We start from the raw sequence: 21103 nt of genomic DNA, 5'->3' as shown, positions 1-21103 counted from the left end.
ATCGGACCATGTCCTGGTGCTGCTGAAATCCCCATTGCACTTAGAAGGAAGTCTAAATCTGGGCCACCGCGTCCTGCGTGCCCTGGCTCTGCCTGCCCTGCCAGCCTTGTCCTGCCTCCACGCCCTGCACCCCTTACTCCCCTCCTCTCCCCTTTGTAGCTCTTCCAACAGGCTGTGCGCTTTTCCCACAGGAGAGTCCCTCCTGGAAAGCTGTCCCCATGGCTCACTCCCAGTCTTTCTTCAGGGTCTGCTTAAAACATCTCTTCCTTACAGACCCTCCGGGTCTTCCTGTCAGAACCCCTAACGCAGTGGTCGGCAAACTGCGGCTCGCGAGCCACATGCGGCTCTTTGGCCCCTCGAGTTTTTAGCAAAGGCCAGCTTAGGAGTACCCTAATTAAGTTAATAACAATGTACCTACCTATATAGTTTAAGTTTAAAAAAATTTGGCTCTCAAAAGAAATTTCAATCGTTGTGCTGTTGATATTTGGCTCTGTTGACTAATGAGTTTGCCGACCACTGCCCTAACGCATCCAGTATTCCCTTTGCCGTTCGCATTATGCTTCTATTTTTTTGATGTCTGATTTCCCAGTAAGCCCTGTGGGAGCACAGGGACCATGTCTTTGTTGACCCTGTTATAATTGTTCCTTACATTTGTTTATTGACTCAATAACCAGGAGCAATAATTTGTAAATGGTTGAGGGCGGGGCACAAGCTTTAACCTTCTATTTTACAAATAATTTCTGAGCAAAATAATTATTTTACACACATATTTTAAAGGAATTCTCTGAGGTGCCATTTTTCAGTGACTGTACACACATTGGACAAGTCTTACTTGCTTTTCTCTTCTCCGCAGAATGAAATGTGCCTGGCCACTCAACAGCTTTCTAAGCAGCTACTGGCATATGAGAAACAGGTACCTTGATACTTATATGGCATGTGATGCTGTGCTCAGGACTTTCTTACCTGGAGTTCTTTAGAAGAAATTCTCCAAAGGCTTTTTTAAGATACCTTCCATCCTTCTGCGCCCTTTCCCTCTCTTTTTTTCCCATAATCCATTTCCATTTTTTCTTGCCTTTTCCTTTCCCCTGATAAGTTGTCACTGGTGATTATCTTAGAGTCTGTATGATGCCTTCTCAGTAGCCTACAGGAGTCATCAGCTGCCCTTGAGGGAGGGTTCATGGTACCTGAGGGACTACAAGTGAATTGACACTAACAATTCCAGGAAATAAATGCACAGATACCATGATGTCTGAACAGAGGGTGATGGCCAATGAAGGAATAGTTTGGGAGGGGCAGTTGTGTGCTAGACGCTCTGGCATGGCCTGCTCTTGGGAGAAGAAAGGAAGTTGGTGTGGAGGGTATGTTGGTGGGGTGATGCTGTGGTGCTGAATTCCCAAGCATTCCATAACACCTGGCTCTCTTATTCTTCGGTCTTAGAATTTTGCTCTTGGCAAAGGCGATGAAGAAGTAATTTCTACACTTCACTACTTTTCCAAAGTGGTGGATGAGGTAAGTTAGCAACATGGCAAAAAAAAAAAATTGTTTTATTCATTTTTGAATTTTCTTTCAGCTTTTACTTTGGTCCACTTTCCATCTTTAGATATCTGCGTAAATATCTGAGATGTTATCTCAACTTGTTGATATTCCAAGGTTTGTTTCATAAAAGTGATTGTATACTATCCTATGTTTCCAGTTTGAGGGGAAGGGCTTTGATATACATGAGCAATAGGCCAAAAGAAAGATTTCCAAGAAGTTAGTTTCCTAAGGAGGGAGCATTAGCCTCTCAGGACTGCTGTAATAAATTACATGTAGGTGGCTTAAAACAATAGAAATTTATTTTCTCACAGTTCTGGAAGCCAGAAGTGTGAAATCAAGGTGTTGGAGGGCCGTGCTCCCTCCGAAGGCTCTAGGGGAGGATCCGTCCTTCCTCTTCTGGCTTCTGGTGGTTCCAGGTGTCCTTGGCTTGTGGCAGCATCACTCCCACCTCACCCTGCCTTCACATGGCCTTCCCAGACTCCACCTCACCCCATGTTTTTTCTCTTTTCTGTGTCCTCTCTTCTCATAAGGACACCTGTCATTGGATTTAGGGCCCATCTGGATAACCCAGGATGATCTCATTTCAGGACCCTTTGTTGCATCTGCAAAGACCATTTTCTCAAATATTCACATGTTCGGGGTGGACATTTCTTTTGGGGGAGCACGACTCCACTCACTGCAAAGGGTTTCATACAACTTAATCCTCTTGGAAGGTTTGTGGAAACAGGTATTATTGTAGGAAAAGTGCATAAATGCTAATTGAAAAAAAAAAAGCTCAGATGCTACTAGTACTGGGCAGAATCCTCCGCAAAATTAGGTAAATTTAAACTGTTTCATCTTTCAAAGAGTTTGCAAACTTGTCTTAGAAAATCGTTATAAAGAATAAGCAAAAAAAGAGAATATGCAGATGCCACTGAACTGTTGAATCATTAATATGAAGTAGCACTATCTTTAGATTATAAAACGAGAAACTAACATTCATGTAAAATTGTATTGATAGCATTTTCATTCATTCAGCAAATCAGTCCAAGTCATTGTTCATTCGACAACCGTGATTGACCACCTGCTGTTTGGCAGGTGCTGTTCTGGGCACTGAGGATGCACCAGAGAACAAGTTGACCAGTTCTTTTTTAGCTTCATCTTCTATCACACTACTGTGACTTTCTTTAAAATGTGCGTTAAAATGGATGGATAATACAATTAGAGAGGAGCAAAAAGTAAATTTTTTTGGAAAGTGAGGAGAAGAATGTTTGTTAATTAACAGTGAATAAATAATCCAGGGAAAGAAGCAAAAACTACACCCACTGAAGCCATGTTTTCTTGACTGGAAGAGAGTGGCTAAGGACATGGGGGTAGTTGTCAGAACTAAGATTTCCAGATAAAGATATTTACTCGCAACCATATTTCCATGGGCAGAAATGATGATGATTTCAGCGGAGAGTGAATCACCCTCAAAGGATGGAGGCCTGGGAGTGTGCTATCTAATGGCAGGCATCATGGTGTCCTGGAAGTTCAGCACCTTTAGGAGTTTTCAGAGATGCAAGTGCAAGCAGTTAGCTCAGCGGGGAGGGGAGTCGCTTTGGAGGTTATTTTTCTACCTGGGCCTATACCAGGTTGAAAATTTTTCAAGACAAGTAATTTGACTCTGAAGTTAAAAAAAACTCCAAATAAACGTAGTTTGTGCGGCTTACATTTAATAGCATGTCCTGGAAGCAGATCTCCGTGTAGTGGCATGCAGAGATTTTTGGCGTTGGTGATGTCCCCAACAGCAAGGTTTCTTAGTCACTTCCTTGGAGTGCATCTGAGACAGGAAGTCGTCGTCTTTATGGATTCCATTGCTGAGTGGGTGTCAGGCCCTCTGCTCTGCGTGTTTTTTATTCACGGGCCAGCTTTGTCCTCACAGCAGCCATGCAGGGAGGATGATGGGCCCCGTTTTCTCTGTGACGCTGCTTAAGTGCCAAGAGGTCGTCCCCACTCTGTCCACTCTCCTCACTGAAGGCACTGTGTTGAGAAATGGTTGTCCCATACCTCTCCAACGCCCCAAGGCAAAAAGTGGGCAACACGCACCCTTTGAACCTTAAGAAGAAAGTAGGAAGAAAGTGAGTCGCTAGGAAATTTGCCGTTCCTGAAGTGCATAACCATTGGAATGCCACTTATCTCCCTGGGTTTTGGTTCCTTCATCTGTGGGAAAGCCCACTTAATTACGGTGTTACAAAGATTAAATGAAATGATGTGTATCAGATGTTGAGCCCAGAGACAGGCACATAGTAGGTGCACTTGTTGACTTTCATTCAGTTAACTTAGTAAAAAACAGTCCATTTCTTATTGAAGTTATTCAGGAAAAATCATTAACACATTCTATCCTGATGGCTAATTTAGAGGCGTGACTGTCTGTGTATTTCCAGCTGGACAAAGCTGCCACGCCTTGGCTTGATTGACAGATGGGGAGAACATTACCAGCTCGGCCTGTAGCTCCTTGCCTGGCAAATGGCCGACCTAAGTTTATCAAAGCAGCCTCTGCAGGAATAGCCCTGAAGGACCAGAGTGCTGGGGAGACCTCTATGTAGAAGGGGACTCGTATGTTACTGACAGAAACTGCCACATGTTTACTCCAAAAAGTGATTGCTGGGTGATCCCCCCTATTCACCCAGCAGGAATCCTGGGACACCCTCAGTGATCTCTGGAAGTCTGGGGCCCAGGGAGGAATCCCTTCCACTGTGTTTGTTTCTAATTGCTAATGTCTGGCTGGCAAAACATGTGACGTTTTTTGCAGCTTTGTGAGCATGAAAAAAGTAACTCTGTACCTCAGACAGTGGAATGGGAAGAATATGGCGTTTGGATCCTAATAGCCTGGGATTAAAATCCCAGTCATGCCACTTACTTGCTGTCTGTAAAACAGGGATAATAAACAATACCTAACTCACAGAGCAGGTGAGACTGAGAACTAGATGGCATAAAGCACGGAAAGCTGCCCTGCAGAAAATGCTCCAAATGGTGGTGCTGATGGGGTTCATTTTCATTTCTCCCTGACCACTGACAGCGACGGGCTTCAGCAAGGCCTTGAGACAGAAGGGGAGAAAGAATCAGGAGCTGTTAGAACTATCTGGTGTGGAGGGTCACATGTGGATACAGTCGTCTCATTCTTAGAAAGGTTTTTTTCTAAAGAGCGGAGGCCTGGAGTCCGGCTGAGCTGTTTCAGTAGGGAGCTTTCTTTGCCGGAGCGTATTCCCAGGCCCAGGCCCGCAGCTGGCTGCGATTTCAGGGTTAGAAGGCTCCCAGCAGGCCTGCCTTTCAAGTGTGACTGCAGCCCTCTGCGAGGGAGAGAGCTCACAGTGGCCTGGCGAGGTGGTGACTTGTGCTGAGCACTCCACCCAGTGAGCTGTGTTCACTGCAAGCACATCAAAGCGCTCCTGCTCCCCAGGGGGTGTGGCTTAGCCAGAGAACACCGAACCAGGGTTTGCACAGTAAGCAAACGATAACTATGGCTCAGACTCCTTTAGCAAACTTTACCGGTCAGTTAGAACCTCACTTTAGTGTTTAATACCTCTAGGCCAACATCATTTACTGCTAGTAAGAGGGTATTTTTTTGCCAAAGAAGTGTAACTGAGCTCTCTAACCACTCGGAAGTGTTCATTGCGATTCCTTGGTGAAATAAGACAGTTTCAATAAAATAGTGGATCTAATTTTCTTCAATAGATTTCTCTTTCTTTTAGCTCAACGTTCTCCATACGGAGCTGGCTAAGCAGTTGGCAGACACAATGGTTCTACCCATTGTACAATTTCGGGAAAAGGATCTCACAGGTAAAGTAACTGAATTCAGTGCCCGTCACATTTAAAATATTAGTTCATTTAGTAATAATTCATACTGCATTAAAATTTCTTTAAATGCGTGGATTACTGAGAAATGCCCTATCTTGTTGAGTAGTTCAATTTAACTGACTTGCATTGAATCCCCACTGTGTTCTTGGCTCAGCTAAAGGAGGTCACAGACTAATAAAACAGACTTGGAGTCGGACCATGGTAACATCATGTGATGAGGGCAGCAGGACAGAGACGTCCAAGGAATAGCAAGAGGGACAGAAAGACGTCATTGCCTTTGAGGACAGGGCGCCAGGGGAGGCTTCCTGGAGAAGGTGATCTGGCTGGGCTCTCGGAGGTGAATTCGTGTTGACCGAGTACACAGAGAGAGCAAGGCTTGTACCATCGCCCGGAGCATTCGCAAAGGCATTCGCAAAGGCGCACTGTTCTCAGGGATGTAGGGTGGGAGGAGGCTTGGCTATCATTTTTAACCATTTGTACGCCATAAGCGTCTTTAGATGCAAGCGGTGGACCTTTTTTAATTAAATTCAAAATGTCATGGCAGTTAACTGGTTAAAGGAAATGTTCTGGAAAGAAAGTAATCATCCCCTAAGACCTGGGTTGTCTCTTGGCTTCGTTTTTTGGGAGGCAAACCTGGAATTGAGAGCGTCTGCCCACGGCTTTGGTGACAGTGGTCTCATGACTCCAGGAGAGCTAACCATGTGGATTAGGAGTATTTACCCAGGATGGTGATTTTTTTTTTTTTTTTTTTAAGGAGAGTATCAATGAAAAACGTTTAAGTATCCTTTTCTGATGACACCAGGACAAATTTGAAGTGTTGGCGCAGGTCATACTTGAGTTAGCATCGGAACCAATTTAGAATCTGGCACCCTCTTACCCCCCAGATGGTGGTGTTTCATTTTTCTGCCTTACTCGTTTGCTCACCAATACAAGGACGGAATCTGGATGAGGGCAGCACAGGAAATGCTAAGAAAGCGATTTAAATTGGTAAGGAAAACATCACAGCTCTGCTCCAATAGGAAGTAAAAAGGAGAGAGAAAGAAGGGAAAATGCAAGAAGAGAAAGTATCCTGATATCAGGAAGAGGAAGAAATAATATGAAGAGAAGTTAAAAAGCTGGAGGCAGTTTTGACGTAAATTGAAAAGCAATATAGATGATGTGAAAATGCTTGGCTTTGACAAAGTAGAAATGGAGAGCGTTAAAACTGTAAAGCATCACTGTCGTTTAGGTGTCTGTCTTTTTTCTTTTAGGTACCTGAGTTTTTAAGTGTTTAACCTTGGACTTCCATTGCTCTCATTGATCTTTTTGGGGGGTTTGTCTTGGACTTTGTTTAGCCATCTTTGTATGTGAAGGGGGTAGCGCCCACATGGGGTAATAGTTGTTGGTGTTGGCTTGCTGAAAGTACAGTACACTGGATTGCTTCAGGTCTTTTTCATTAAAACAAGCACCCGTGTTCTTTTGTCAGGTTTTAAAACAGCAATGACAGGCCATTTCCAGGGTTTGGTATAGTGAGGGCATTCTGAGGAGAGATGTCTGAGAACACGTGGGGGCTGAAGAGGCGGAGCTTACACATACACTCCAGGTCTCTGCATAGTCCCTGCCACCATGCCCTCCACCTGGTCTCCGAGTGCCCTCTCCTTCAGATCCTCAAGGCTGCCTGGGGAGAACTGCTCCCTGCTCCGGGGGCAGTCAGGGTCCCTGGGTGTGGGGTGCAGCTGAAGCCACAAGCTCCAGTGAGACCAGGAGTCCCCGCCGGGCCAGGGCCCCGTGAGGGCCGAGGGCCTGAGGTGCTGGCAGCGCCTTCCCGTCCGCGTGGACACCTTCCTTTCCTTGGGCGAGCACGCAGCTCTGGACCGGCTTGTTTTGTTTCTCTCTGCTCTAAGACGTCTCTTTTCTCTTGGGCAGAAGTAAGCACTCTAAAGGATCTCTTCGGACTCGCCAGCACGGGTAGGCACCTCTCCATTCTTGTGTGCGGGTTTAGTGAGTCTGTGGGCGGAGATGCTGACTGAATGTTCTTGCCTTTCAACCCGTCTGGGTGCTAACATGTCTCTTTACTTTTAGAGCATGACCTCTCAATGGCCAAATATAGCAGGCTTCCTAAAAAGAAGGAGAATGAAAAGGTAAGAACACTGCCGTACATGTCTTCACCTCTTTTACGTAGCTCCTTTTGTGTCTTCCCGTTGTGAGTTAGTGGCCTTGAGGGTGTCTTGGTGAATTTCTTCTTTTTTCCTATACATAGATTTTTAAAATTTTTTATTCTAAATCTCCTAAAGTAGATTTTTCACTTCCCAATTCTAGCTTTGAAAATTAGTTTTCAAACACCAACTTGGGACCATCGTAGAATTACAGTCACACTATGATTTTAACGTAAGTGAGGCTCCTCACTGATTGACTCATAGACACTCAGGCACTTGCTGGCTCTGATTCTTTAACTCACTACTGTAAGTAACATTGGATGTTTTCAGGCACGTAGCTTTCATTTCTGCCACATGATTTCCTTGAGCAGTCTCACAGGTGACCAGAACGGGTGTGGCCTTCAGCGCACTGGCCGTGTTGTTTTCCTAACGGGTGTGGCGCTTGGAGTGCTCCCAGGAGGGACCGGCTCCACCCGGGGCAGCCTCACAACACGGACATGCTGTCACTTTGGGTATTTGAAAACATGAGGTGGAACCTTATCTATGTTTCATTCTCTTGGTTACAAAAATGGTTCTCAAGTAGAAATGAGCACGGTTTGGAGTTGCGTGCTCTTACGGAATTGCCACGTCCATCGGCCCAAGTGACGTTCTCCTGTCACCTCTTCAACAGGTGAAGACTGAGGTGGTGAAGGAGGTGGCGGCTGCCCGGCGGAAACAGCACCTTTCGTCCCTTCAGTACTACTGCGCCCTCAACGCACTGCAGTACAGGAAGCGCATGGCCATGATGGAGCCCATGCTGGGCTTCGCCCACGGACAGGTAGGCAGCCCTTCCCTGAGGCGTAGGACCTACGCCCGCTGCGGAGGGAGCACGGGGGACACACAGGCAGCGTCAGAGGAGGAAGCACATGCACAGCCTCCCAGGAGCTCTTGGAAGTCCGGCACCTGGAGAGCTTCCGGTGGGCGGCACCTGGAGAGCTTCCGGTGGGCGGCACCTGGAGAGCTTCCGGTGGGCGGGGCCGTCAGCGGGGCTTGGGCTGTACACGCAGGAAGCAATGGCCTTGGTCCCGTGCCTCCTGTGGGCAGGCGCCGGCACGGCCCTTGTCTCTGACCCAGATGACAGCGGGCCGGGCCCGGCTGTCTGAGAAGCAGCTTCCTGTGCGGGCTGTGGAGCCAGGCTCACCAGCGAGGCCTCCACACAGGCCGCCCCTGCTCAGTGGTACAGTCACCTCGGCGGGGCTGTTCTCGTGAGACGTGGCTAAGGCAAATGCCAGCACCTGGGCACGTAGGACCTGGGGAAACGTTGCCAATGAAATCACGGTAGAGTGTTTGTGTGCAGGGAGGTCCCAGGTTCAGGATGGGGCCTTGCCTGTGGCACCAGCCTGGCAGGGACAGGAGTGGTGGGAATGTGAGGCAAGTGGCACCAGCCTCGCCCGCCATCCCTGCCCTGCGGTCGCTCCACTCATTGTTGACTCCAGACTCACTCCGGCTTGTGAGAAACGCATCTGGAAACCTTCTCTGATCTAGGGACGGAAAGGGATGTGAGGAAGCAAAATGTTGAGAAGGAAAAGTCAGTAACTTAAAAACCTTACATGTGAGCACCTGTTATTTTCATAATACATTTAAAAAATACATATTGTATTTTTTATGTTAATCCTCACCCAAGGATATTTTTCCATTGATTTTTAGAGAGAGTGGAAGGGAGGGGAAGAGAGAGAGAGAGACATCGATGTGAGACGCATCAATTGGTTGCCTCCTGCATGCATCCTGACCAGGGCCGGGATCAAGCCGGCAATCGAGGTATGTGCCCTTGACCAGAATTAAACCTGGGACCCTTCAGTCCATGGGCCCACGCCTCTATTCACTGAGCCAAACTGGCTAGGGCTAAAAATACAAACATTTTTTTTTTAAATATATTTTATTGATTTTTTACAGAGAGGAAGAGAGAGGGATAGAGAGTTAGAAACATCAATGAGAGAGAATCATCGATCAGCTGCCTCTTGCACACCCCCTACTGGGGATGTGCCCGCAACCAAGGTACATGCCCTTGACCGGAATTAAACCTGGGACCCTTCAGTCCATGGGCCCACGCTCTATCCACTGAGCCAAACTGGCTAGGGCTAAAAATACAAACATTTTTAAAAAGCACATCACTTTCATTCAGGGAAAGGAGGAACCAGAGAAGATCTTTGAACATCCAAAGTCAGTTGTCTGTCATCTTAATATGGTTATTACCTTGCTGAATAATGCAGACCCTAAAGTCAGCTTATGCCCTTAGTGTTAATATTTAATAGAACAGTGTAATCTTTCTGTATCATCTGAGTAAGCTGGGCTAAACCAAAATCTAGCACTACCCCGCTGTGGGCTGCAGCCCTCAGCAAATCCTTGGGTTGGGCCAGCTTCCTCACATGGGCACTGTGTCCACATGTGTGTCCTCTCTGTAGCCCCCTCTCTCCTTCCATTAAACATTGCACCTCTGCCCTGGTGGGTATCCTACTTGTTAGAGAATGCCAGCACCCCTCCGCTCTCTACTTAACACCTGGGCACGAAGGGCGTGGAGAAGTCATCCTCCCTGGACTGACAGGCCTGGCCTTGGGAGCAGTAATCCCTGCCCATGAGAGGCCCAGGGCCAGGGAGTATCTGGAACTTAGTCTCAGAAAGATGCACGGCTGCAGGCCTGGGACAGCCTTGGAGCCTGGGTAGAGGAGGGTCCCTAAAAGCGCTAAAGGATGGGTTTTATCCGGTTGCTTTCACTCTTCATGGCCGAGAAGTACACCACTTCCCCCAGCCTGGACCTTTGAAGCGAATGCTGCTGGCCTGGGGGGCCGGGGGGGGTGGGGGAAGAGGGACTGTGGGCACAGCAACATGAATGCAGCCCATGCCTGGGAAGGCAGGACGGAGCACACTGTTGTTGGGGACTGAGGACGGCACATTTCATTTTTCATATGAAAAGTATCCAGATTTTAAGACACAAGACCAAATAGCCCCTCGCCCTGCAGACTTTAATCCCGGTGAAATGGTAGTTCTTTCTCTTAGTCCAGGTTGTTGTCTGACCCCCTCTTTGGATGATTCCGAAGCAGCCCTTTTAAGTCAGTGTTCGTTGAGCATCGCCTTAGTTGGCTGCTGGTTTTTTGACCATTTGTACTTCCCACTGCTCCCGAAGGCGTGTGAACTTTGGTCTTTGGATGACTTTCCTCTGAATCAGACTTCTCACCACCACCCGCCATAGTGGAGGTTGTTTGACTCCATTTCTGCCTTCCCTGGCCCTCGTCAAACAGGTTTTCAATTAAGTCATGACTAGTCCTCCCTCCTGCAAACCAATAGAGGCGTTGTCAGCCTGTCCAGGTTTATGAGGGCACACACATGAACTCTTAACGTAGTATTTACAGGGTAAGCAGTGTGTGACGTGGCTGTGGAAGCCAGTATCTCATCCCTGCCTTCCACCCGTTCATCAGATTTTTGAGGGAATACGTGAGCCCTGCCCTAGGAGCTGAGAGGCTAGTGGAGGGGCTCAGACATGGACGGGTGCGGGGAGTTCAGGGAGGGGAAGGTGAGGGGAAGCCAGCGTGAAGTTGTGCCCTTAGAAATGCATAATGCTCCTTCAGCGGACTTTGATATTTAACATTTCAAGGATTCAGAATGCTCATCTCTGTACGATTCAGAGATCACGGGCCAGAACCTCTCCCGGTTGGGGTTACTTTGCATTAGGGTAATCCGATCATCAGCTGCTTCTGTGCTGTAAGAACTAAGGACAGGTGTGTACGTCCTTCCCCAGGCCTCAGGGCCGTACCGATGACTCCTGCTAGTCTCTTTGAGGTGAGAGGTCAGTGCTGTGCCCACCACCCAGGCAGGGGCTGCTTCCAGATCAGACAGACCAGCCCTGTAACCTGAGAGGATACCCATGTCCAAGCTGAGTGTTTTCTCTCATGACGGAGGTTTGCAACCATTACTTCTCTGCAGTCAGAGGTGCAAAATGGAGTGGCTTATACCATATTCAGATTTTTAAAGGCCCAGCCTTAGAAAGAGACAGAAGCGCGAGCTTTTCGGGCGGGATGGTTGCCCATGTCAATAAGGCACAGAGGTCGTCTCTTCTCGTTCCCGTACCCCTGCCCTTCAGGGCTTGTCAGGGGACCCCAACCTTCTGGGAAGTGAATACCTAGGAATCACAGAAGTAAAGAATTCCTTCTGTTGGTTCCCAAAAAGCCAGCATCGGCAGTTTCATTTTCAGACTGGGTCCTCAGGTCTTCCCTGGGCAGAGAGCGCACCCACCGTAGGCATGGGGAGCCCTATGCCAGGGCCGCCTGCTTCCTTTACACACACGTCCCCCTTCAGCGGATGTCAGGGTTGGAAGGGCCTGCAGCCCAGCTTTCCCTCTGGAATTCAGCCATGTCACCGTGCAGCCTGTGTTCAGAGCTGCCCGTGGCTCAGGGAGGGGGTCAGTCAGATGGCGACCCTCGCCTCTCTGAGACCCTCCTGCTGCGTGTCTGTCTCTTGTTGGTGCTGTGCGTGTCACTGGTCACACACCGATGTAGCCCCTACAGATGCAGAGGTGAAGATGACCTAATCCTTGTCCTAGAAACCCACTATCTAGAATTCACACAGGAAAAAGGCTGACAATATTGAAATTAATTATCGGTAGTAATTACTGTCACACCTGGTATATGCCAAGTGTTATATGATTCCTGAGCTTTACAGACTTTACAGACTAGCAGGTTTCACCATCCCCTTTCTCCACACGCACCCGGGGGGTTGGGAGTAACTCTCAGCTGGTGGGGTGGGGGCTCATGGAGATGCCGCCAGTGCTGCGGGCGAGGAGCCGGCCAGCCAGGGTCAGCCGCCCCCGCCGTCAGTCTCACAGTCCAGGAACTCAGCCGTCCACTTTCCTGAACGATTTTCAGAATATCGTAATTGTATCTTTCAGATTAACTTTTTTAAGAAGGGAGCAGCGATGTTTTCCCAAAGCATGGACAACTTCTTATCCTCCGTGTCGGACATGGTTCAGAGGTAATGCTGCACTCCGGTGGGGTCTTGGTGCTTTTGCTTTCTGCCAAATCAGCCTCTCCGGTGGGGGTGGGAGTGGGGGTGGGGGTGGAGGTGGAGGTTGCTGGCTACAGAGGGTCCCCTGCAGCTGCTGTCCACTCCCTGAACTCCCAGGAACAGTTAGCTGCTGACATTTGTGAACAGTGTGGTTAAAAAGTAATGATTTCTGCATTTCCCAGCTTATGTGGAGCCCAGAGTCCTATCCACTACATTTACAGATTATAAATCAATAAAAGATTAAAGGATCCACAGGGGAACTTTTCTATCAAGTCAAAGAATTGAGTCTTTTTTCTTCGAATCTTCTGTAACAATCAAGTTTCACGTGTTAGGAGCCTCAGTCCGGTTTAGACTTGCTGTGGAAAGAGTGCTTGTTTTCTTCTTGGAGAGCTAACAGGTTAGCAGCCAGAAGTGCTGCAACTTTTTAGGAACTTCTGATCATCACACTAATGTATGATAAACAAGGCAGTAAGCCTTTTTGAATTAATTTAACAACCTGGAGTTCAGTCTGACAGTTGCTTATTTTTTAAAAAAATGCGTCCTCTCTCCAGACCGCCCTGCCACCCTTAATGATGCTGTGGCCACTCTGACTCCCTTTGCCCCCTGTTGTCAGCGTCCCTGATGGTGAGCTCAGCGGAGGCTCCGGGCACCCCCGGCACCGGGCTTATTCCATTAAAAAATCAGACATATGGCTCCTGAGTACTTTTCATGATTTCTGGGGATAGAAATATGTCTGTCTTGTGGGTACACATGAGTATTTCTCTGGGGAGAAAATTCTTACCTTTCATTGGGTCCTCAGAGTTTTATCACCCACAAAAGTGTAAGAAACGAGGTGATTTTGTAAAGCTTTGGCTCCCTCCCACCTTCCTTCCCTTGTACTGCTCCGTTCTCCTAGCCGTGGCAGTGACAAGCAGGTGTAGCTAATGAGGTCTGTCCGCCAGCTGGCCCAGCCCGAGGCCACCAGCTATGGACTCCTGTCATTTCATTCAAATGTCCGAGTAGCCAGCCCTCACCTGGATGGCGGCCTGCATCCAGCTGCGTTCAACACGGTACAGACGGCGGGCATGGGCTCTCCTACAGCGGAGTCTGAGTGTGCAAGCCCAACTTACTTCACTGCAGACCCTTTGAGAGAAAATCCTGAGGAACTCACTTGGTGGAACCCTAGGCAGCTGGCCCCCAAGGTCCCCTCTGTTTTAACATGTGTAATTCTGTCTTACCTCCTTTAACACGGTGAAGAGGGACACGCCTCTGAAGTTCGCTTTCTCGGATGGATGGGCCCTGTTGGCAGATGGTGTTCAGGCCTTTACAGCCCAGCCCGTCACCACCGGGTGCGGCAGGCGTGGGGCTGTCTATCTGAAAAGGAAGAGCATTGCCCTGGCATTGCTGGAGCCCCTTGGTACCACTCCTGGTCATTTCCCCTCTCCAGCGGCCATCTCCCGGCTCTTGCCTAAACCAAAGGGAGCAGGAACGACTGCTGTCCTCGCCTTTCAGGCCCTTTCACAGGCCGCCTGCACGTGCCGCCCCTAAGAATGGGCTCATTGAAGCTTTTCTCCTGAAGTTTGTATCAGCAGTTCTGCGCATGACACCTTTGTCAGCAGAGGAACTCTTTAGCTGGGTTCAGGCGTTGTCCAGTGGGACCTGTGTTCTGTTTTAAAACAGCGGTCATGTGAACACAGAGTAATGCATCCTGGAGTGTCTAAGCTCCAGCTTCCAGGCCAAGAGGGAGGTGGGGAGCTGCGGCTCTGCCATCCACTGGGCAGGCCAGTGCTGGGTGGCTGACCGGACGGACACCTTCTGTCTTAAGCATTCAGGTGGAACTGGAAGCCGAAGCAGAAAAGATGAGGGTGTCCCAGCAAGAGCTACTTTCTGTGGACGAATCTGTTTACACGCCAGACTTCGATGTGGCTGCACCACAGATCAACAGGAACCTCATCCAGAAGGCCGGTTACCTTAACCTTAGGAGGTGAGGATGCCGTGGCCCGCCCCGTGGAGTGGCTAAAGAGCTGAGTGCCCCATCAGAGAGTGGGGTGGGGAGGTTGGGGGGAACTCCCACTACAGCACCCCTCCTGCCGGGGACCTAGGAATAGTCGTATGAGTAAGAACCCAGCTTGTGGACTCCTAGACACCACAGGCCACCCCTGTTCCTGGTCATCATGGCCATTGGTGGGTTGGTGGGGGCTCGGTTGCCTCATCCATAAAATAGAACTGATAAGTGCACCTATACCATAAAGTTGCTGCAAGGGTCGAATGAGATATTTCTTAACAGGCAGCAAGCACTCAGATGTTAGCTGTGACCCTCTTTGGAAATTAACTAAAGTAATTATTGGGGCAGGAAACCTAGTGCCTCACACATAGTCGCTGCTCAGTAAATACTGAATCAGGTCGTGTATTTGATCTCCCCGCATCGGAGGGTCTGCGCAGAGGAACTGTCAGCGGTTTTCTTACTGGGAAGAGCCCCTCAAAGGTGTGGAAGCTTCTTGGTCACAGGCCAAGTGATAGAAAACTCCACAAGGTCCTGGTGTTCTTTGCCAGGAACCGGATTTTCCTCTTGTAAACAGCCCACAAAACGAGAATAACATCCGGTTGGAACAAAACTGAATCTGGTAAAAGCCCCCAAGATTCTTATACCAGAGGTGGCCCTGGTGACTAAGTGGCTATCGAGCAGTGCAGCTCCATGTCTTAGAGAAGTGACCTTCCAGGGTTCAGTTCCTAATGGTGACGGACTAATTCTGTTCATCTGGCTGAGGAGCAGGTGCACCGCCCACTTCCTGGAGTCGGCCCTGGGACTGGCATCCCCGTGTGAGCTGGCCCATAATCTCCCAGATCCTCCAAGCTCAGTTGCACATCTCTTGCTGCTCTTTGCACTTGAATTATTTCCAAGCAGTTTTGCTCTAAAGGAACCCATTGTTTATAAAATGTCACTGATCCCCACAAAGGGCAGCAGAACTTGGAGGTGCCGCTCATGTTTCCTAACACTAATGGGCTTTCACACAACCCTTGCAGTAAAACAGGACTGGTCACCACCTCCTGGGAGCGGCTTTACTTCTTCACCCAAGGCGGGAACCTCATGTGCCAGCCCAGGGGAGCCGTGGCTGGCGGCCTGATCCAGGACCTGGACAACTGCTCCGTGATGGCGGTGGATTGTGAAGACCGGCGCTACTGCTTCCAGATCACCACCCCCAATGGGAAATCGTATGTCACGTGGGCTTCCCGTGGGCGGAGAACCAGTGCAGTGACCCCACCCCGGCCCAGGGCCTCCTGGCTCATTCCTCCACGGGAGCGGCTGTTCTGGGCCGGGTGGCCTTTGGGAGGGCGGTTTTGTGTTCTCTAAGCACATGACCCATGTGGGATCCAACCTGCCTTTCAGAAGGCGTGCCGGTGAGGATTGTCTCTGCTTAGATAAGAGATGGCCTGCGTGTAAGAGTGATAAAGGTGGCTGTTGGCGGGCACCGGCTCTCTTCTCACAGAAGGCTGTGGCTCCGCCTCACCGCTCCTAGACAAGCATGTGTGTGTGCATTGGCGCGGGGCAGGGATGGGGAGGAGAGTCAGGAAGGAAGACCTGCCTGAGGAGTCGGGGTTTCCAGCTGAAACATGTGAACAGGACGTTCAGCTGTGGGAGGGTCACTCCTCAGCATGCTGTCCCCATACATCACGGGCCCCGGGGTCCTACGTTCCCGATGGCAGCCTGTAGTCGTTCACGGTGGATCCCCTCCCAGGGGAGCCCTCTCACGTAGAGCAGGGCTCCAGGAGGTAGGAGGCGGGCGGTGCTCCGGGTTCCCCTGTCTGGGGGAGGGTGGCCCGTCCCTGTCACAGCCGCCCTGCTGGCATTGGCTCTGCTGGGGTTGCGAGTTGAGACTTTATCTGAACTCTGGCATTGGGGGGGGCGGGGGCAGTGTTGACCAGCTCCTCCCCCAGCCTGGCAGAGCGTTTTCCTCCCTCCCTGAGTGAAATAAAGTGCGGGAAATGAGCTGGGAGTGAAGATGCCCGGTTGGTTTCTAGTCGTGCTCCTAAACAGTCACTTAGTCCTCTGGGCCTCGGTTTCTCAGGTGTGAAATAGGGATGAGATCCCTGTTCCCCGTCTCCCACAGACGAGATGGGGACAAAGGAGCTAGATGTGGAGCCCTTCAGAGTTAAACCCCGCAAAGGCTGTGCGGTAGTACTTGTCTGTATTCCCAGGCCTCCTCATGCAGCCTTCTCCGTTCTTGGGGAGGAGTGGAGGGGCTGCTGTTCCTTCTTTGGGGGTGGCTGGGAGGGGTGGCTGGGAAGGAGGGGCCAGAGGGGCCGCACTGTGAGAATCACAGGCTTGGGCCAGGGGGTCTGAGCCCAGCCTGCTCCGTTTAGACGAGAAAGCCAAGGCCCAGGGAAGGGAAGCGTTTGTGCAGATGACAGAGCCAGACCCAGAACCCCCTTCTCTCTCCTTCCCATTTTGCTGCCTTCCTGCCCTTCCCCCTCGGGGCCCCAGTGGAGTTGTTTGGTGGAATCATCATCAGTCACTGCGATCTGGGAAGCACTTACTTGGATGCACTTTATTTCAGGGGAATAATCCTCCAGGCAGAAAGCAGAAAGGAGAATGAAGAGGTAAGATTCTGTTTGTTTCACCTCCTTCTCACTGTAGTGGGGGACTCGGGATTCAGCAGGTCTTTTAATGTCCTCCACAGTGGATCTGTGCGATCAACAACATCTCCAGGCAGATCTACCTGACTGACAACCCCGAGGTAATCAACAGCGCTTTCCCTGCACCTCACCCTTTAATCAGCCTGGAAGGTGAGCGTCTGCCTCCTGGGACTGAGCCTGTCTTCCTGTGGATTTTTAGGCAGTCGCCATCAAGCTGAATGAGACGGCTCTCCAAGCAGTGACTCCCATTACAAGTTTTAGGAAAAAACAAGAAAACTCATGCCCCAGGTAACTAACGGACAAAGGAAAGCGAGCTTTTGTGGAGCCAAATCAGGAACTTGACACAAGTCATTTCACCCTCACAAGCCCCCGGGTGGTGTCCTGCAGAAGCAGTAACTGGTCAGGAAGGGTCCCGGGTGCACGGCACAGGTGAGGGCAGAGCCGGGATCCAGACCTGCCTGCAGATGCCCCGCCTTCTCCTGGACCGCGCTGCTGCAGCCCGAGCGCACAGGACCCACATGAGGGCGCTGCTGGTCGGGAGGGGCCCCGCATTTTCTAGCAGCATCAGCAAAGCTAAGGAACCAGAACGCAGTGGAGCAGAGCGAAGGCTTTGAGAACAGGGTGGCACAGTCAGAACCAGGGTAGCTCAGGAGGCACAAGGCTGTCCCTGCGACTTCCGAAGAACCACAGGAGTGCAGAGGGAGCGCGTCAGCCTGGCTTGAAAGGTCTAATGAATGACTAGGAATTTGAGCTGGTGTTGGAAGTACGAGAGGGTTGGGTGAGCAGTGTAATAGGGATGGAGACAGAGGAAGAGCATATGGTGTGCTGATGTAGCTATAGAGGGGGGCGTGCATTAAGGGAGTGGAGAAGGAGGCTCTCAGAAATGAGAGCCAGGTTGTGGTTGAATGCTAGGCCAAGAAATATTAATCATTCCGTTAACATTTCTGACTACTATGTACCAAGTAATAAATATTATTTAGCTATAACCCCTGCCCTCAAAAAACTCTGTCTCCCAGGGAGACAGATACAAACAGGAACCCAGTTGTACTGTGATAAGCAGGATAACAGTGCAGAATGCTCTGCAGCAGAGCTACCTGTAGGTAGTGGGGAGATCTGAAGGATTTCCACCAAGGAATGAATGTTTTCCAGAGAAGTACTTGTAGAATGGTGTGAAGGCCTGACGGAAGTCTCCATCAGCATTCAACAGTATTCATTGGATTGTAAAGGCGTAAGATTAAAAGGCATTGGTTTTCCCCTCCTCTCTTCTCCTATACTCCAGCCAGAACCTGGAAAATTCAGAGGTGAAAAATGACAACACTGTTCCCAAAGCGACCGTCAGTGTACCTGAAGCTGAAGAACTAATTGCGCCTGGAACACCCATTCAGTTCGATATTGTACTTCCTGCTACAGAATTCCTTGATCAGAACAGAGGGAGCAGGTATGTGCTGCGGGCGGCCTCTGGGAGAAATGAACATAAATTTGGCCCCTCCAGAGACCTTTGCCATTCTGCCTTAGAGCTTGGTGCTAAGTGTCCTCTCGCTGACCTGTAGTGACCGTCTGACTCTGGCTCCCCCCAGGCGTATGAACCCTTTTGGTGAGACTGAGGATGATGCATTTCCAGAGGCAGAAGGTACGTGGTGCGTTTGGTGTGCTTACTCTGTCCTCTGCACAACCGCCAGGGCCACTGAAGCCAGATGTGACATCATGTTCTAGAGAGCTGGGACTTGAAATATGTTCATTGTTCTCGGAGAACTCAATAGGACTTGGGTAACAACCGAGAAGCTGTTGCACCACTAGCCACATTCATACCTTTTGCACTCCTGCACTGAAAGTTGCCAAGACTAAATTTGGTGTCACATTATTACAAAAACAAATTCAGAAGATAAAATGATCGCCTTAAAATGCAGCCTGGGTGAGTCATACATGTGCTACTGCATTTCAGAAAACCAAAAACACAAATCACTCCTTGAATTTTAAGATCACATGAATGTTGTTGGTTTAAATTCATATCTTGTTTGGTTTACATCCCGGTGTACATCAGAACATATTCAGTTGAGCTGACCATAACCTCCTGCTCCACAGAGAGGACTTGAGTTCCCAGCCAAGGCAACTGAGTAGCTAGAAGAGCTGGCAAGACCTCAGTGTGACCCAGCAGCAGGCCTGGAGCCTGAGAACACCATCTGAATGAAGTGCCACTGTTTACATGAAAAAGGAGGACTTGAGAATTGGCACTTCTCAACCCTTTAGGCAAAAAAAAAAAAGCTTCAAACCTCTCTCTGCTTATGTCTAGCTGACTTCTAATGCAGTTCAGTTCAGAACAAAAATTTTCAAACTTGTAAAAATGCTTCATATGGGAGTAACCATTTCAGTTGTATTTTTCTAGGACATTTTTAACTTGTTATTTTTAGGGGCTAGGATACTAATGGGAGGGCAACTAGGCAAAAAGACTTAAAGTGGCAGGTAAATGAATTATTCTGACAGAAAAAAAGAACTTTTAAACTGTCTTCATGGACTTGCCGTCATTCAGTTTTGTCAGGTGATACGCTGTCATCAGGAAGCCAGTATTGGAAGTTCAGGGGCTCAAATAAGCAAACTTAGTTTGGGATCTCCATTCGTTGTGGAACATATCACTGCCCTTCAATCATAAATGAGTAAGACCCACTGTCAGGTCTTATTTTCTTCAAATAAGTTTTCTTTTATAAGAGGACTTAATCCATAGGCCAAAGGAAAGGATTTCTGTTGTCCAGTGGAAAAAGTCCTATTTTCAGAGAAAAGACATGGTGCATATACTGCCACCTTCGTGTACTCACCTAGGTTTGGTGCAGGAGGCTGTTTACCTGGTACCGCTGTCCTACTTTATAGATGGAGAAAAAGCAGGGCTTCTCTAGTCTAAGGAAGTAGTTCCAAACAGACAAAGTGTAGACAACAGCTTCGGCAGTTTGCATGGAGCTTGTAAAAGCAGAGTACTCAGAGATTGGGGTGGGGGAAGCCCTCCATAGGAAGCCGACCAGTCCCGAGGTCTGGCGGCTGCCCTCAGACCAGCAGCCATGATGCTGGGGGCAGGTCAGCAGGCAGGACATGAGTGTGATCCTGAGCAGAAAATGCTCTCTTGCAGATTCTCTTTTGCAACAGATGTTTATAGTCCGGTTTTTGGGATCGATGGCAGTTAAAACAGACGGCACTACCGAAGTGATTTATGAGGCGATGAGACAAGTGTTGGCAGCACGGGCTATTCATAACATCTTCCGTATGACCGAATCCCACCTGATGGTCACCAGTCAGATGCTGAGGTACCTGCGGCTTCACTTTGACTTTCTTATAGCTTCCTCAGTCCCCTCTGGAGGCACGCTCCCCCACCTGCAGCTCATAACTAGAGCATTTGACTGGATTAAGTGTACTAGTATATTTTGATTTTGTAAGATGGATTGGATAGAAGATGCTCCCTTAATGATAATCTAGGAGTTTAGTGGTGAGTGAATCCCATTGTTTATAAGATTGCCATCATTCTAGAGTTACTCTCTCCATCTCTGAACTTGAAAATGGAAGGTGGGTTGTTTGTTTGTATCATTTCTGAGAGTACTATTTATAAATAACAATGAATATAGGACACAGAACTGCCTGAGATAACTAACCCACCACAAGAAAATCTGTTCAGTATTTGTTGGACTGAAAATAAAGAAGCCAAGTAATTTAACTACCTGGTTTGGGGGCTCAGGCAATAAGGTCTTTATGAACATGGCAAAGGACGGTCAGGACATGGTTAACAGGCTTTAGGATCTGCACTGTCCAGTACTGCAGCCACAGGTAGCCAGTCTGAACTGAGATGTGTTGTCAGTGTAAATACAGGACATAGCAAATCTCTAAGATCTCGTCCTGCCCCCGAGAAGGAATGTAAAATATCTCATTAATAATTAATATTTTAGATCTATTAAATAATACAAATGGGAGCTAGAAAAATTTATGTA

At 49.0% G+C, this 21103-nt stretch overlaps 1 protein-coding gene across 5 annotated transcripts in view; it reads left to right on the top strand.

Moving 5' to 3' along the window:
* APPL2 (adaptor protein, phosphotyrosine interacting with PH domain and leucine zipper 2) overlaps window positions 1-21103 on the top strand; it is a 40504-nt gene that overhangs the window by 15317 nt on the left and 4084 nt on the right. For 3 of the 5 annotated variants that reach the window (XM_008144728.3, XM_054719436.1, XM_054719437.1), the window contains 15 exons: window positions 854-913; window positions 1438-1509; window positions 5250-5337; window positions 7261-7302; window positions 7417-7475; window positions 8161-8307; window positions 12409-12491; window positions 14329-14487; window positions 15528-15716; window positions 17060-17102; window positions 17183-17239; window positions 17338-17426; window positions 18418-18576; window positions 18716-18768; window positions 20254-20428. In XM_008144728.3, coding sequence (XP_008142950.1) covers window positions 854-913; window positions 1438-1509; window positions 5250-5337; window positions 7261-7302; window positions 7417-7475; window positions 8161-8307; window positions 12409-12491; window positions 14329-14487; window positions 15528-15716; window positions 17060-17102; window positions 17183-17239; window positions 17338-17426; window positions 18418-18576; window positions 18716-18768; window positions 20254-20428 — 1475 coding nt within the window. Of the gene's footprint in view, window positions 1-853; window positions 914-1437; window positions 1510-5249; window positions 5338-6107; window positions 7303-7416; window positions 7476-8160; window positions 8308-12408; window positions 12492-14328; window positions 14488-15527; window positions 15717-17059; window positions 17103-17182; window positions 17240-17337; window positions 17427-18417; window positions 18577-18715; window positions 18769-20253; window positions 20429-21103 lie in introns of those variants that run through there. The other 2 variants (XM_028150180.2, XM_054719435.1) reach the window with 1 other exon arrangement.

Source organism: Eptesicus fuscus, chromosome 7 (assembly GCF_027574615.1).
Source record: "Eptesicus fuscus isolate TK198812 chromosome 7, DD_ASM_mEF_20220401, whole genome shotgun sequence".
NCBI lineage: Eukaryota > Metazoa > Chordata > Mammalia > Chiroptera > Vespertilionidae > Eptesicus > Eptesicus fuscus.
This window is presented reverse-complemented; position numbering and strand designations above follow the sequence as displayed.